This window comes from Camelina sativa, chromosome 8 (assembly GCF_000633955.1).
Source record: "Camelina sativa cultivar DH55 chromosome 8, Cs, whole genome shotgun sequence".
Taxonomy (NCBI): Eukaryota; Viridiplantae; Streptophyta; class Magnoliopsida; order Brassicales; family Brassicaceae; genus Camelina; species Camelina sativa.
In genome coordinates this window covers 19,705,683-19,723,128 of record NC_025692.1, presented here as the reverse complement: position 1 = coordinate 19,723,128, position 17,446 = coordinate 19,705,683, and the positions used below count along the sequence as shown (strand labels likewise).

Below are 17,446 nucleotides of genomic sequence, written 5' to 3'. Positions count from 1 at the left end.
TGGTATTGTTGTTCTAACTCTGCAGTATAGTTCACTGACAAGAGACTCGTCTTCATAGTTCTTCCTTTAGGCTCCTTTAGATACATCTGGTCATCTAAGTAGGCTGTGATATTGGCTATGGTCAATTCTGTCCTCACTTTCTTCAAGATTTGCTCTCCCTTTTCTGTCCTCAAGTTCTTCAAGATTTGCTCTCCCACATCGTTCACAACATTCACAAACTGAGATTTGTAGCGTTGATGAAGACCAAAGCCTGCTGTCTGTAGAAAGGCATTTAAGGCTATTGCGTTAGCTATGTTGTTGTTGTTGGTTGAGGTGTTGTTAACGAACTGGGTTAACCAAGTCTATCCATGTTCTATCCCATGCATGTTAGTAGCATTGCCACCGTGTATATCTTCCTGGACGAGCGCACCGTAGAGCTTCATAATAGAATCTAGGAGTTCATAAGCGTCAGAAGAATCCCACACTGACTGATCTGAGTTTGCGATATGATTTGGAGCAGTGTAGATGCAAGCTTTGTGGAACTCAGCAAGTAGTATATCCATAGCTTGTGGAAACATCGAGGCGACGTGAACGATGACGTAGCTGGATGCAAAAGGGGTCCTTTTGTAGACCATTCTCTTTGCAAAAGCCGCAATACTGATGGATAAGGGACAACGAGGGTCTTTGAATATTTTGACAATCTCATTGATCTTTGTATTTACATTATCCTTCACCGCAGTTATTTGCTTTATCGCCCTTTCAATACTCTTTTCGAAACTGCGAAAGTCCTCATTCAAACGTGATTTTAGCTCTTGGTTCATTGCTTCTAACTCTTGCAGCTTATTCAATCTCTGCTTCACCAACATCAAACCAATTTCTTCAGCTTGAAAACTCGATGTTGTAGCTGAACTACCAACAACACTAGTTCTCTCTAGCACAGCCTTCTCTTGTGCGAGTTCTCGTTCATCATCTCTACGGTACTGTTCGTCCCCTGATTTTGCAGAGGGAGACGTTTCAATCCCCATTAGCATTAGCAGAACAAGATGGTTTGTTGTTCAATAACTTCTCTGTAAGATTATTTTGTTTCTCTTGTTAATTGTTATTATGATTTCAACCCTAACGCAAGAGCTTATTTATAGAGTTATGAATGTGAAATAAAAAATAGTAAATTGATAAGTTTTCCATATTTTTCTTGTGATTTCCTTTTTCTTTCTTTTCCATTTTCTTGAGTTTTTTTTCCCTTTTCTTGAATTTTCCTTTTCGTTTTTTCTTTTTACATCCTATTTACATTTTCCTCTCTTTGTTGTTCTTTAAATTACGATATATTCCAACAAATTATTTTAATTTTTATTGTGTGTCACACTGTTGTTTAGGATATAGAAATAGAAATCCTATGGATTTTCTTACCATAAATCATTTAAACGTTTCAAACGCAATCTCACGAACAATCATTTAAACGCTTTTAAAAAAACGAAATTTAAACGCTTCAAACGCCGCAAACTTCATCACTCATCGCTTACTTTAGAGAGAGAGAGAACACAATCATTGGAAGAAGCAAGAAAAGATTGAAAATGGAGAAGACGAAGATACCGAGAAGATTGGAAGGTAAAGTAGCGATTGTGACGGCTTCGACGCAAGGGATTGGTTTCGGAATCATTGAGCGTTTTGGTCTCGAAGGCGCTTCCGTCGTCGTCTCTTCCCGCAAACAGGTTTCCACAATCTCTCTCTCTCTTTGATTTGAAGACTTTAATCGATCTTCTTAGTGATGGATCTTCGTACTCGGTGCTTCAATTACTTTGCTTTTGTTGTATTGGGGATTTTGATTTTTGCAATTTCACTGTAAGCCCAGAATTGTTGAAAATTTTGGTTTGATTTGTTACAGAATCTAAGTTTCTCTATGTTACTGTGAAGTGAATCATCTGAATTTTGACAGTTCTGATCAGAGAAGTAGATTGTGTGTGTGTGTTTTTGGAAGCTGGTAGCTTTGTTTTAGCCAATTTTTTTTGTTGATTTTGATTATATATATGTGTGCAGGCAAACGTTGACGAGGCGGTAGAGAAACTCAAATCCAAAGGGATTGATGCGTATGGAATCGTTTGTCATGTTTCCAATGCTCAACATCGCCGTAATCTTGTCGAAAAGACTGTTCAGGTAAACTTAATCTATGAGCAAATTGATCGTGAACAAGCTTTACATTGTTGATTGGTCTTGCTGCTTCAAAGCTCTCTCACTTAACCACACTTGTGAATCCTTTGTTTGCGTGTCTTTGATTTACTTAAGAGAGATTATGATGTCTTCTGTGTTTGAAGTTACGTTTTGATTGGTGTTTTGGTTCAGAAATATGGCAAGATAGATATCGTTGTCTGTAACGCTGCTGCCAACCCATCTACAGACCCGATCTTGTCTACCAAAGAAGCTGTTCTCGACAAGCTATGGGAAATCAATGTCAAATCCTCTATACTTCTCCTTCAGGTAAAGCTTTTCCTTTTTATGGTTTTCATTAGTTTACAACAGTCACGGTAAAGTATTAGCTTTGTCTTTCCATAGCTAATTAGATAAAATTTTAGATTCGATTTGACCTTGTTTGTGTTCGTTTTACCAGGACATGGCTCCTCACCTAGAGAAGGGTTCTTCGGTTATCTTCATAACTTCCATTGCTGGATTTCAACCACAAGGATCGATGGCTATGTACGGAGTCACTAAGACAGCTCTTCTCGGCCTAGTGAAGGTATGTATTAGCGTCTCCCATCTCCTGACTGGATGATGATTATGATGATTTATTGCATTGATTTGAACATCATGTCTCAGGCACTTGCTGCTGAGATGGGACCAGACACACGCGTGAACGCAGTTGCACCCGGTTTTGTTCCCACACACTTTGCTTCGTTCATTACTGGAAACTCCGAAGTGGTAATGTTTTAAAATTAAATCTTATAAACTGAGGTTATGATTGGATCTCAAATGATGGGATAACAATAATAGTACTACACTTGTGGATTTTGCTCAGAGGGAAAGTATCGAAGAGAAGACTCTGCTTAACAGGTTGGGAACAACTGGAGATATGGCTGCTGCGGCGGCTTTCTTAGCATCAGATGATTCTTCTTATATTACTGGTGAGACTTTGGTCGTTGCTGGAGGAATGCCCTCAAGACTCTAAACCAATTCCGAGCCAATATTAGCATCAGAAAAATGCAATCAGGGAAACAATCATAAAAAGTAGAGATCGTTTTATTAGTTTTCAACCAAATAAGATTTTACGAAAAGAAGAAGTTCCAATAATATCATGAATCCGTTGGATACCTTTGTTGGGCTTGTAAAACGATAATTTCTTCATTAGAAAGACTTGTTTGGGTTTATTTCAGAGCTCGAACAATAAAGTTTGGGTTTTATATGTATGTACGTAACACTAGGTTTTTATTGTGTGTTTAGGTATACATTTGTGTTTATGTTGATTTTGTTTACTACTTTGCTCTCCCAAATAATTTGTAATGCCAAGATTCACTTATGAGTCCATACCCTCTGACTCATCACCGGAAGCAATAATGATGCGTAGGTAAATTATTTGACTCGTATATGGAGGCTAGGTCTTAAATTTTAGGTAGTCTGATCGTAAATTATTTGACTCGTATATGGAGGCTAGGTCTTAAATTTTAGGTAGTATGATCGAACCAGAGTCGTAGGAACCTAACGTAAGCCACTGACTACCGTGTGCTTTCGACAAAAGTGATACAACGGTAGTTGAACTGCATCTAGTACGTGAACATTGATCTTTCTACAGAAAGCGGTACATCAATTACTTGTTTGGCAAGAAAGAGATTCATCATAACAGGCTGCTAGTTCTATACTATCCATAGATATTAAAGCCAAACTATCCATAGATACCGAAGCCACAAAAAGAGGAAAAACCATCGAGATACCCTGGTAAAGGATCTACCGGGCATTTATTCTTTCTTTCCTGATCGAAAGAGACTGAAAACTCGAATACACATCAGACATGTCGACCTTTGGAAGAGCATTGTTCATGGCATCTCTTAAATTTTTCTCTTCAACAGCATTATAGAAACATCCACGTATCTTCGAGTCCCTTACGAGCTTTGTCCATATCGAACCACTCAGCAATAGAGTTCTCTCGTTCCCAATCACCCATAAACAATGCCTTGCACGAGTCAGTGCCACGTTGGCTCTTTGACGGTTAGAGAGAAACCCTATGCTTCCGTTGCCGTTGCTTCTCACAGTGGATATGATAATGATGTCTTCTTCTCCTCCTTAAAACCCATCAACCGACCGAACACTTAAAGTGAAGAGCTCACCTGGTACGGAATTGTACTTCTTACCGATCCTCTCTTGGATTGCTCTAATTTGACCTTTATAAGGTGAGATAACCCCAACGCTCATCTTCATCTTTGTCTCACTTGACACTGTTTCAAAAACTAGGCAAATTTAAAAAAGAATACATGAAAAACATGTTATATAAATCGACATAGATCAATAAAGATCACCTTTTAGAAGATTGGATAAGATCTCAGCAATGACAGCAACCTCAACCATGTTTTTAGGACTATGTCCATCACCAAACTCTTCTTTCCCAAGTCCCACGTTAATAAACGAGAAAGAACCAAACATGTTTCCTTGAAGAAACCGCTTTTGGTAGCTTTTCTCTTTAACAATGTCAGCATCAGCGATCTTACCATCATAAAACTCCATGTTGGGGAAACGACTTATAGATGGATGCATACGGTATTGAATATTAAGCAAATGTTTCTTGTGGCCAATCAAAACCAATCTCTCAAACAAGCTTCTTCCAAACTTGGCCTTCTGACATACCTACTTATACAAGAACTATGTTTCAAAACTCCATTCCTACGTTTAAAATGCCAAAAACAAAAATAGATCAATAAGACAAAAGAGTAGTACCTCGTTTTGCACCATTGCTGGTAGCTGGAGCTCATCTCCTATGAGAACAGCATGGCGCAAGCCCTCAAGTTGCAACGCAGCAACAGATTCACATTCTTTAAGTTGAGCCGCCTCGTCAACTACAAGCAGTTCTACAGATCCTGTCCGTTCCGCGGTCATCTCTGCAGCACCCGAGGCAGTGCAGAAGATTACGTGTGCATTTTGTAGGCAGAATCTCCTTACATCCTCGTTTACCAACAAGCCTGGAATCTCAAAACGTTTTGATAGAAAACGTAGAGTCTGAAGGCAATCAACACCGATGAGTTTGTTAAAACTATCGAATGTTAAGCTTTCTTGATTCTCCTGCAAGAAAGATCTGGCTCGGCGAATAGCTTGATGAGCTGCATGCATTTTCTTCACATCGTTGGATGATATAAAAGACTTAGGCAGATGTGTGTACATATCCACCATATCCCTGTGGACTTTCTCCATTGTTTCACTTAACTCATCAAACTTTGGCTTTACAAACTCCCCAAATGTAAGAATCTTTTCTTTCTTTTTAGCTTCTTCCTTCTCCAATTCTTCATTTGAGCCAAGAAACAGTTTCTTTACAAACTCACCAAATGTTGTAAGAAGACTTTTACCTTCTTGCTTCTCCCTTACGTCACTTAGCAACCGATATTTCTTATAGTTAGACTCCGTATTTTCAAGAGTATCAATGACTGACTCCAACCTCCGTTCCCATCTGGTCGATGGCGAAAAAAGTTTACGCAGTTTAGTGATGCGATGATCAAGAAACACATTGAGGAGGTCATCATTCCCCCTGTCATCTATCCCCATTCTAACTCGGTTTCCGACTAAAACAATATTCCCAAGCCCGAAAGTAGAATGTTCTGATGAAGAATTTTCCTTAAATAACGCCAAAAGCCTCGATGCAACTCCTACAACAGCCGTGTTTGTAGGAGCACACACTACTGTTCTGCTACCTAAGTTGAGAAGAGCAAAAAGAAGCGTAGCCACCGTCTTTGTCTTGCCAGTACCAGGTGGCCCCCAAATCAGTTTCACACTAGTCTTGTCACGGATTTTTCCCGTCTCTAGGCAAGCCAATATTGCAGATTCTTGGGAAGAGTTCAAGTTGGCTGAATGTATAATATCCATTATATCATTTCCAAAATTCCTAGAAGAAACAGGTTGTTCTGTATCCTGAAACATATACAAGAACAAAACCACAATTACTCCACAGCATACGTTAAAGCAAGATCATTACATGTTACTTACCGCGGTGTTAGCCTGAAGGACACTCTTGATGAGACTCAAGTTTGCATCTCCGTTATGCAAAGCCTTCCAGATACGTGTGTTTGTGGTTAAATTCATAAGAAAAACACCGGAACGAAACGAGAATCTCTCATCAATGGATATGGTTTTGGAGGAATGAACAGTGAAGTGTAGCTCTTCTTCGACAGAGAATACATATGCAAGAATCAGTGGGTTTAAGTCATCGACGCCTCTTGGCCTTTTTGCTTTTGTGAGAGCAATGAGGTCTCCATGTTTTGGCTCGTAATTAGTACTGTTTCCTTGCGCCGCCATACTCATCTGTACTGATATGTTGAGCTTGTTTGATGTTCTACTTGTTTGTACCGGGATTATACAGTTTAAACAAATAAGATTTAGTGGGAAAGAGCGAGCAAGTTCTTTATTAATCGGGGAAAACGTGAGATCGTCACTTAAACAAGTCGAATTAGAGCTTGTTAGTTCACAGACAAACTAGTAAGCTTAAAATGACGAACTGAAAACAAGGACGAATTATACGAAGGTTAATAGCAGTTTTCGATGCAAAGTATTGCTCTGTGGGTATTGTCCGCGGGTCAGCCTTATTATCCCAATAAATGCCTTCTCCTTTTATAGGAGACTGTTGACCTAGGGAGATCTAGGGTTTCCGTCGTTAATTCCCGAGATTGCCCTTTTGCGGGAATTAGTGACTTTCTCCCAATCTTGTCGGGCCGAGAATATAATTAGTGAATCTCGTTGGGCCGAGTGGCATAGTGGGCGTAGCCCATATCCAACAATAGTCCCCCCCTTAGTCCGGAGAGTGGCAGTCCTTCTGCGATCGGCGGGCGTACTTGAACTGTCCGTAATATGCCCACTCAGCGCATATAGTCTCGGGTCGCTTCTATGGAGCAAAATTGCTACAGCGATTCTTCTGTAGTCACCAGGCTCGTTCTCCGAGAGATACCGTGGATATCCAGCAGTTTTTACTTTGAGCGCGGTATTTGAAGAATTTCCGGAAACGGGGCATGTCGCAGATCGAGGTGACGGATTTTGCAGTAAAATTTCCGTTTTATTTACTTATTTATGTCTCCCCATCTCCTCCTTTTTCTTCACTTCCTCCTCTCCATAAAAAGGTTACTTTCTCTCTCTATCCTTTTATTTTTATGCTTTTACTTCTTTCTCTCTCTATTTTTCTCTCCCCTTTGTTTGGTCACATATCCTTGAAGACCTAGCAGCCGCCGCCGCCGAGCTTCTCATGGGGAGATCGTCGATGGTCGGCGGTCGGCGAAACCGTTCGGCTTGGGATTGGCATGATGCCGATACGGAGGAAGACGGAGGTTGCCGTGCTGGCTCGGGCTTGAGCGGGCTCGAAGGTCATCAAGTCGAGCCGGGATTCAAGCTCGGCACAGAGAACGAGGTCGGCGGGAGGATGTTCGGAGGTCGGCGCCATACGAGTTTCGCGAGTCCGGCCGAGAAAGGCGGTGTATTTAAATCCGGTCGATCGGCGGAGATCGACGGGTCGGAACGAGGGGATTTTGGGTGCGGCAGAGAGAACGAGGTCGGCGGGAGGACGTTCGGAGGTCGGCGCCGTATGAGTTTCGCAAGTTCGGCTGAGAGAGGCGGAGTGTTTGAATCCGGTCGATCCGCGGAGATCGGCGGGTCGGAACAAGAGGATTTCGAGTGCGGCAGAGAGAACGAGATCGGCACCCGGATGGTCGGAGATCGATGCCGTGTCGATTTTGTGAGTCCGGCTGAGAGAGGCGGAGCGTTCGGACCTGGTGGATCGGCGGAGATTGGCGGATCGGATCGAGAGGATTCCGGATTGAATGGTGTGATCGGCGCTTTTCCGCCGAGAATGGCTGGATCCGGTGAGTTCGGCGTGGGAAATCTCGGATCTTGGCCTGGCGTCAGCGAGATCGGGATTAGAGATCTNTCTCGGAGGTCGGCAATCTGTCGGCAAGATCGGGATGAGAGATCTCGTAGTTCGGCCTGGCGTCGGTGAGATCGGGATGAGAGATCTCGGAGCTCGGCCTAGCGTTGGTGAGATCGGCGTGGAAGGCATGTCCGAGGTCGGCATAGGAGACGAACCGGAGATTGACATGGTTGAGGGCGCTGCGATCACTCGTCGAACTGGTGAGATCGGTAGTCGCGCGAGCAGGATGTCAGCTCGGCGAATGGATGCTCCTGAGGTCGGTTCCGATCTCGTCGGTACTTCCTGCGAGGTCGATTCTGACGATGGTGATGCCGATCTCATGGTGGGTGGTTGCGAGGTCGGCATTTCGTGCAGAAAGGAAGGTCGTCCTTCGACGAGCTCCCGAGTTTTAACGTATGCGCATGGTAAAACTCTTGCGGGAATTCAGCGTGCTTTCTCCGAAGAGTTTGCGGCTTATAAAGATGTTTTTGATGATGTTAGTGTCGGTATTGGAGCAGAGTGTGGAGATTTTGATAGTTTGGCCAACGACTTCAACTTTGCTGATATTCTCGAGTTCAGCGAAGATAGCGACAGTGGTTCTGGTGGGAGTCCTATGGACGTTGTCCCGGCCGAGGATACTGGTCCTCGTTCAGCTGTTTTGGGTCTTAGTGCTGCGTCGATTGGTGCTAATCTTTCAGCCGGTCCGGCCGATCACGGTCCTTCGTTGTGCACGTCGGATAGTATTGCTGAAATGGCGCGGTGGTGTAAGATTCCCGAGGGATTGGTTTTCCGGGTTCCTGAGTCTCACGAGCGTCCTTGGACGCCTCCGACAGGTTTCATTGCGCTTTTTGAGCATTACTTCACTGAATGCGGTTTGTTGTTCCCTTTACCGGAATTTTTGATACGTTATTGTGCGAGGCGTAGGATCGCCATTTCTCAGCTTTCTATGGGAGGTATCCGTAATGCGGTCGGTTTGGCAATACTTGGTACCAACTGTGGTATAGAAGTCGATGTGCATTTTCTGGAGAAAGCCACCAAGTTCACAAAAGTTAGAGGTAGTCCGGGATACTTCTACACCAGTGCTAAATCGGGTCATCAGATAATCGTCGGGGCTGAGAAAAAGATTCGTCGTTGGCAACGTTATTTTTTCTTTGTCAAGCGGGACGAGATTTCGTTTGACGATCTCGATGTGTTTTGTGCTACTGAGTGGAATATGTTTCCCGGTAGCTTCATAGTTTCTCACTCATACTTGTTTGATTGCCATTTGACTGGTTTTTGACCCTTTCCTTGTTTTTGTTGGTGTTTGCAGAGCCTGTCGTCCGTTTGCGCGCTCATCCCCCAGGTTTTTTCGATAATCTCAGACAGATGCGAACACCAGGGGCGCTCCATTGGCCTTTGATTACTCAGAGATCTCGTGAGTTTCCCGCTTATTCTGTTGTATCGATTGCTGCCTTCCTCGATACGCCGATCAGTTCAAAAAGGCCGTTGATGCTGGGTCTTCCTCGCGCGCTGTCGATACTGAGGTCGTTGACCCGTCAGCCGGCGGAGGTGCCGATCTGCGAGTTGCAGGAGATTTGAGATCGGCGGAGGTGGCCGCTCCCCGTGCCGATAAAAGAGCTGCCAAGGTTCCTGCTGTCGTTCCGCGTGCGCAAAAGTCACGTGGCGAGGCTTCTGATGCCCTAGCGATCGTCGTCCCTGAATCTGGACGTCCTACTCCATCAAGGAAGAGAGCTTCTCATGGTGAGGTGGTCGCTCCCGAGCTCGAGTCGTCCAAGAGATCTAGGAGGGATGGCATACCGTGCGACACCACTGAGATTGACGATTCGTTCTCCTTTTCTTACAAGACGAAGGATGAGTTGTTCATCAACAACGCTATTGCTTGTGGTGAGCTCGCTAGCAAGGTTTGCGGGTCGTTCGACCCGCTCCCTTCTGTGGGTTCTCTCTATGATCCCGAGCTGTATTGGTCGTGGGCTCGGAAACACTTCCAGGTTGGCATTTCTCTTTATGTTCTTGATTGAATTTTCCCAACTATTATCTTGATTCTTTATTTCTTGCATTTCAGGATGGTGGTGGCGTGAATCGCATGGTCGTCTCGTACGAGCGTCGCATTGCCGAGCTGGAGAAGCAACTTGCTGATTCTCGTACTTCTGAACCGTCGAGGAGATAGGCTGAGGAGCTTCGTCAGGATCTTGATAAAGAGCGAGGGGTTTCTGCTGTTCTCACGAAGCAAACTGCCGGTTTCAGGAAGCAAGTGGCGGATCTCAAGGCTTCTCTTGACGCTTCCCGCTCTCGTCTCGAGCAGCTCGAGGTTGATCACGCATTTCAGAAGGCGCAGTTGCAGCAGCTGCAAGCGGAGTGGCATGGCATCGATGTCGAGGTTGCTGGTTACAGGTCTCGTATTGAGAGGATGAGGAAGCATATTAATGACAACAGAGCGGCACAGGAGTCTCTTCTGACTTTGAGCCAGGTGAGCGGCACCAATGATTGTCTTCAGGAGTTGGTGAAGAGTGGTACGGTCATTCCGTCGAAGACTTTGCTCGGCTTGGAGGCTGATGCGAAGATGTGGGAGGACAAGGTTCTTGGTTTCGATATCGCCGACGTTTTGGACAGCGACCTCGAGGCTCTTCCAGAGACTGCGATCGTTCCTACGAACCTTCAAGCAGCGGAGGTTCCCGTGATTGTAGGAGAGGAGGTCGTCATGGCAGGGGCACCCGCGGGATCGGACGCTCAGGTTGCTGCCGAGCAGTGACTTGCTTTTGTCTTGTTGTTCTGTTAGACCTATTCCCGTTTTGTAACGGATGTTGGGCCGTTTAGGCGATATATTTTCTTTTTGAACTTTTGCATTATGATTGGACTTGCTTTATGTGTTGTCTTCTGGTTTTATGATATGTGTTCATCATTCTATGGATGTGTTTTTTGAGAATTGCGGTATTGATTGCTTCGCCTCGAAAATTGCACTATTTGTTCTATAAGTTGGCCTTCAAGTTGCTCATTTCTCATCATCCTCCTTTCTTGTTTTAAAGATAAATCTCTCCTTTTGATTTAGGGTAGTTGAGATCGGTAATATGCATGTGACAACGAGGTCGGCATGGCTGAGGAGGGCGCGAGAGCGGCTCTCTGTGAGGTCCGACGATGTAGTTCGTTCCGAGATGGAGTTTTATCGCGCTCGGATCCAGAGGTTGAGAGCTTACATTCTCGCTACGCGTCGAAAGTTCGAGCGTCATTTCTGGTTTCATCGTGTTGACGGAATTATCAGATATCTTGAAACTATGATCGACGAGGGATTTTTGGTCTCGAAATGGAGGTGGGATCGTTTGTCAGAGGAGCGCTCTCGCCGTGAGGCGTCAATGGCTGAGGTGGAGATTCCCGTCCTTGAACCGGACGATCTCGACCCTATTGAGAGCAGGCCCTTTGAAGGTCGGCCCGAGCTTGATGCATGCCGGACTCGGGTCGACATATTGCATCGTTACATTATCCAGTTAGAGTGCACGGACCATTTCTTTGTTGAAAGCAACCATGCTGAGAGGATTCGCTCGTATCTCGAGGAGATGGTTGCTAGGGGTGCGAATGTTCCGATGGACACGCTGGAAAGTCTGCGGAGGGAGTGCCAGGTCTGGCATGTGAAGATCGGCGAGCTTGAGTTTGATAAACCCTCCGATGCCGATTTGGGATTTGAAGACTAAGTTTGCACTTTGAGACTTGTTTGTTTTGTTAGTTTTTGGTGTGCCGAATGTGGCCTTTCGTATTTCGTTGCCTTGTCTTTGTGTTCTTCTGGAATAAGGATGTTTATGGAATAAGAATGTTTTTGTGTTTTTCCTATCTTTGGTATCGAGTTGTATTTTACGGTGCAAGACGTCTCCTGGCTTATCCTATTACGTGTTTCGAATACCAATTGTTTAGGATGGTAGTCGAGATGAGCTCGTCGTACCTTTAAGGTGCGGCTCTGGTGTCCGGCTTACCCTGTGTGTGCCACAAGGTCGGCAAGAGAGTGCAAGTAAGAACTTGGCTTATACAAACTTAACCGCCTGCTAGCTGAATGCGATCTGGGTCGGCTTATTTATGCAGATTATTTCACCGCTGCATCCATGAGGAACGCGTTTTAAATCGTTCCCTTGGCCAGAGGGTCGATGTAAGAGCTGGACATCTGGCAGAGACGGACTCGTTCGAGAGAGCTCGTGTGTTTTGATAAGTTGAAACTTTTGTTTTTAATTTTTTGGTATAGCTGTGCCGTGTGACGGGCTGCATACGTAGTTCATATTACAAAGGGAGAGCTCGGTAGTACGAGCGTTCTTTTTTTTTTTTTTTTTTTTTTTTTTTTTTTTTTTTGGTAGGCAAGTTCTAATGGTAATAACGTTTAAGGTTGCCGGAATTCCATGAGCGAGGAATTGGTGTGCCGTCCATGGCGAGCAGCTGGTAGACGCCGGGAGTGACAACCTTGGAAATCAGGTAAGGGTCTTCCCAATGAGCGCCCATTTTTCCTGCGTTGAGCTCGGCAGTGTTCTCGAAGACTTTTCGGAGGACGAGGTCGCCTTCGTCGAAGTCGTGTGGCTTCACCTTCTTGTTGTAATATTAGCGGCTTGCTGTTGATAGTTCTGAATTCGAAGAAGTGCCTTGTCGCGTTCTTCTTCGAGAGTGTCGAGCATCATCTTAGCATTGAGAGTAGGATCGTGAACGAGCATTGAGCGTCGTAAGGTAGGTACGCCAATTTCCTCTGGTGCAAGGGCTTCCATTCCATGCACAAGGGAGAACGGTGTCCGTCCTGTTGATCGGCGCGGGGAAGTTCGGTGTGACCATAGAACGCCATCGAGCTCGTCGGCCCAGAGACCTTTCTTATCTACTAGTCGTTTCTTTAGTCGGTCAATGATGGTCTTGTTGGTCGCCTCGGCTTGTCCGTTGTCCTGTGGATAGCGGGGGGTCGACTTGCTTAAACGGATTCTCCACTTCGCGCAAAAACCTTCGAATTGGAACAAAGTGAACTGCGCACTGTTGTCGGTGACGATCTCATACGGGATTCCGTGCCTGCAAATGATGTTTTTCCACACAAATTTTTGGACTTCGTTTGTTCCGATTTTTGCGTAGGCTTCGGCTTCAACCCATTTGGTGAAATAATCCGTCATAATGAGAATGTATTTCTTTTGACGGGACGCAGGAAGAGGTCCAACGATATCTATTGCCCATCGCATAAAGGGATATGGTGGAGAGGTCGTTCTCAACAGTTCGGTTGGCGCGTGGATGATCGGAGCGTGGCGCTGGCATTTCTCGCATCTAGCGACAAACTTATCGCAGTCGTCGTTCATGGTTGGCCAATAATGACCATTATTGGGTATGCGTTGTGCGAGCGCGCGACCTCCGGCGTGATTACCGTCGGAACCTTCGTGAACCTCTCTCATTACATCGTTGATTTCTTCGGGACCGACGCAAGTCAAAAGTGTACCAGATGCTGTCCAACGGAAGACGTTGCCATCGAGAAGTGTGTAATGCGTGCAGCGAGTCCGAAGGCGCCGGGCCTCCCACTTGTCGGAGGGGACGATACCGTCTGCGATAAAACAACAGATTTCTTCTTGCCAATCGTGTAGTCGCTCGTGAAGTTCGGGATTGGGTTGGGCGTTCGATGATGACGCTTGTTCTTGAGATGGTGACGATGAAACTCGTTCGTGAGATGGTCACGATTGTTCCTGAGACGACAAAGTTCGTCCTTCTTTGCTGGTCTCGGATCCTTGCTCGGCCGAGCACTCCACAGGTGGCACATTTGCTGGTGGTTCAATGACGAATAGCGTGAGTATGGGGTCGCTGTCCTCTGTTCTTTGCTTTTTCGAGACTTGATCGCTGAAAGTCTCATGTTCGATAATCTGTTTTTTCTTTTTCTTATCTTGGATATTGGGCTCGGCGTGCGCGAGGAGATTGATGCTTGGTCGATCGATGCTCTCGACAGGGATTACTCGGCGTAAGTCGGGATCGGAGGTGGATGCGAGGACGGCCAGAGCGTCGGCCGGTGCGTTGTCACTTCGGGGAATTTTGTTCAGCTTGAATGTCTCAAAATTGTTGGACATATCTTGGACAACTCTGAGGTAGGCATCCATGCGGTCATTCTTCGCCTCGTAATCACCGCTAAACTGGTGAGTTACCAGTTGTGAGTCACAGAAGACTTGTATCTTCTTCACCCTATTCCACTTGCCAATCGCATTCCAGCGATTAGTGCTTCATACTCGGCTTCGTTGTTCGAGGCGGGAAAGGCGAGCCGGAACGATTGCTCGAGTACTTCACCCGTTGGTGAAACGAGGTGAATGCCGATCCCGGACAGCCGAACTCTAGCTCGGGGGGGAGTTCGATCAAGAAATCAGCGAGCACCTGAGACTTTGCACATGTGCGGTTTTTATATTCGATGTCGTACTCTCTGAGTTCCACTGCCCATTTCGTCAGGCGGCCCGATTGACTGGGGCTTTTGAGAATGGTTCGCAGGGGTTGGTTGGTTAAGACTTCAACAGTGTGGGATTGAAAATACGGCCGAAACTTCCTGGCCGAAATAACTACAGCGTAAGCGAGTTTTTCCAACATGGGATATCGGAGCTCGGCTCCATCTAAGCTTTTACTCACATAGAAGATTGAGTGTTGTTCTCCTCTGTCCTCCTTGATTATTACGCCACTGACCGCCGAACCGGAGACAGCGATGTACAGATACAGAGTTTCGTCCTGATCGGGCTTTGCTAGGACAGGGGGAGTAGCTAGATAGTGCTTGAGTTCTTGGAAAGCAGACTCGCACTTATCATCCCATTCGAACTTCTTGTTGCTACGAAGCAACTGGTAGAAAGGTAGACTCTTATCGGTAGAGCGTGAAATAAATCTGTTCAGAGCAGCGATCCGCCCGGTGAGGCGCTTAACTTCTCGGGTGTTGCGTGGAGATGGGAGGTTGGTAAGCGCCGAAATTTGTTTCGGGTTAGCTTCGATACCTCTCTTCGTGACGAGGTATCCTAAGAATTCTCCAGAAGTCACGCCGAATGAACACTTGGCTGGGTTCAGCTTCATTTTGTATCGGTTTAGCACTTCAAAACACTGAGCGAGATGCAAGACGTGATCAACAGCCTGGGTTGACTTGACCAGCATATCATCGATGTAAACTTCCATGGTTCGTCCGAGCTGCTCGGCAAACATGCGGTTAACGAGGCGCTGATAGGTTGCACCCGCATTCTTGAGACCAAATGGCATAACCTTGTAACAGTAAGTTCCCTGATCGGTGATGAAAGCCGTTTTCTCCTGATCGTTCTTGTGCATCATAATTTGGTTGTATCCTGAGTACGCATCCATGAACGACAAAAGCTCGTTCCCTGCGGTCGCCTCGACTAGTTGGTCGATGCGCGGCAGGGGGAAGCTATCCTTTTTCTTCACCACTACTGGATTGCTCAGCCAGTCGGGATACTTAACCTCACGGATGGATTCAGCCTCGAGTAATTTCTTGACTTCCTCGTTAACGGCAGCGGTACGCTCTAGCCCGAGCTTTCGACGCCTTTGTTTGATCGGTTTGAACGTCGAGTCCACATTGAGCTCGTGACAGGTTATGTTTGGGTCGATGCCGGTCATACTGCTCATGCTCCATGCAAAGGTCGTTGCGTTCTGGCACAAGAACTTTACGAGCTCGTCCTTGATTGGTTGTGGTAGGTCGGCCCCGATTCCCACGCATCGAGTTGCGTCGGAAGAGTCAATGTTTACTTGGATGATTGATTCAGAGTTAGGGCTACCAGCGGGTCCCCTAACTCGTACTTGGACGGCTGAGTCCGAAACGGTGAATGTCCGGGCGTGGCGTTGTTGACGCTCAATGATGAAGCAGGTTTGTGCTACCATCGGGTCCCCTTGTAGTGTAAATATTCCTCTAGGAGTTGGGAACTTTACGCACTGGTGGTAAGTTCACGCCACGGCCTTCATCTTATGCAGCCAAGGAGTGCCGAGGATGACGTTGTATACGATCGACTTATCGACGATAGCAAAGTTGATGCAATGCATCGTCCCGCCCACATAGACTGGTAGCATGATCGTACCTTCCGTCATCACCGTGTCACCGTCAAATCCAATGAGAGGTTGAACATCGTGCTCGGTGGTCCGCAAGTCGATTTCCATTTGAATGAGCACGTCTTTGAAAATGACGTTTACCGAACTACCTGTGTCGATCAAGATTTTGGTAACCATGCTTTCGCCGATCTCCATCTCGACCACCAGTGGGTCGTTATGAGGTCCAGTTAGACCTGATGCATCGACTTCTGTGAAAACGATTGGATCGGAGTTCTTAGTAGGTGGTGTGCTTTGAACTAACCATCCTCGCTTGGCCTCTAGTCCCCGTCGATAAGCTTTGATAGAACGGACCGAGTCGCGGCAAGTCGCCAGACCACCCATGATCATGTTTATTCTTCGGCGTGGAGCCGGAGCGTTTGCATCCTCAGTTTGCTCGGGGTTCCTTTTATGGGTTGGTGGGGGCGGAGGTAGAGTTTCAGGTCTCGGTTGTGGCGCGGGGACGGTGTTATATTGCTTGCTTGGGTTTTCGTTCTCAGGATTGAAGAAATGGTTATCCCTGTGAACGGCTATTTGTCGTCGCTCGAGATCGACGTCAATTTGGCCCTCTTTAAATTTGTCGAGCAATATTTGTTGGAGGGTGTGGCACTCTTCTGTTGAGTGTCCTGCTCGCTTGTGGTATTCGCAATATTTGTTGCCACCCTTTCCTGATGGGTCTCGGACCCACTTGTTATTCCAGGGCCTTGATGAAGATGCCTTGGGATCTTGATTACTAACTGCAAACGTTTGGACTTTCTTTCCTTTGTCCAACTTATCGGCGTATTCTTTGTCAAAGTGTTGACGAGGCTCGTGATGCTCGTCTTGTGCCTTCTCTTTTCCTTTGGACGATTTGGGGGCCGGGGGTTCTGGACGGTTTGTCCTCGATGCCTTCTCTTCGTCTAACTCTATGTATCTGTTAGCACGGTGTAGTGCGTCATCCAGAGTCAGGGGCTCGTGTATTATGATGTCTTCCCTAAATCGGGAGCCGTGAGCGAGAGCATTTCGGAGAGCTGATATTGCTGTGTCGTCGGCAATCGAGAGTTTCGAGACGATTCTTTTAAACCTCTACATGAAGTCTCGGAGAGATTCATCGTTACGCTGGAACATGTTCCAGAGATTGGCGTTCGACGCGCCTCGAATCATGAATGTAGAGTGATGTTGGAGAAAGGCGGTGATAAGCTCGTGATAGCTCCCTATCGAGTTCGGCGGGAGCCGGGAGAACCACCCTAGAGCTGCATGGGCTAAATTCTCAACGAATAGCTGGCAGCAGCCAGCTTCGTACTCTTCGTCACTGAAATGAGCTCGGCTGATTGCAAAACTCATTGACGTCAAAAATGGTTTCGGATCGTCTAATCC

The 17,446-nt window shown here is 46.1% G+C and overlaps 4 protein-coding genes across 4 annotated transcripts; 1 reads left to right on the top strand and 3 right to left on the bottom strand.

Moving 5' to 3' along the window:
* On the bottom strand, positions 342 to 1,004 carry LOC109125963 (protein GLE1-like). Its single transcript, XM_019228787.1, has one exon. It carries the CDS (start codon positions 1,002 to 1,004, stop codon positions 342 to 344), a length of 663 nt encoding a protein of 220 aa, XP_019084332.1.
* Positions 1,469 to 3,443, top strand: LOC104707566 (short-chain dehydrogenase/reductase SDRA). The gene is made up of 6 exons (XM_010423939.2): positions 1,469 to 1,688; positions 2,014 to 2,130; positions 2,317 to 2,451; positions 2,582 to 2,707; positions 2,788 to 2,889; positions 2,987 to 3,443. The coding sequence occupies exons 1-6, from the start codon at positions 1,551 to 1,553 to the stop codon at positions 3,134 to 3,136; spliced, it is 768 nt and encodes a 255-aa protein (XP_010422241.1). The 5' UTR covers positions 1,469 to 1,550; the 3' UTR covers positions 3,137 to 3,443.
* Positions 3,910 to 6,246, bottom strand: LOC104709710 (ATP-dependent helicase NAM7-like). The gene is given in 5 exon segments (XM_019228786.1): positions 3,910 to 4,397; positions 4,479 to 4,803; positions 4,894 to 5,453; positions 5,517 to 6,075; positions 6,151 to 6,246. Coding segments are annotated over 5 exon segments (2,028 nt in total).
* LOC104709708 lies at positions 15,953 to 17,413 on the bottom strand. The gene is made up of 2 exons (XM_010426277.1): positions 17,160 to 17,413; positions 15,953 to 17,003 (listed from the first exon to the last, which is right to left on the bottom strand). The coding sequence occupies exons 1-2, from the start codon at positions 17,411 to 17,413 to the stop codon at positions 15,953 to 15,955; spliced, it is 1,305 nt and encodes a 434-aa protein (XP_010424579.1).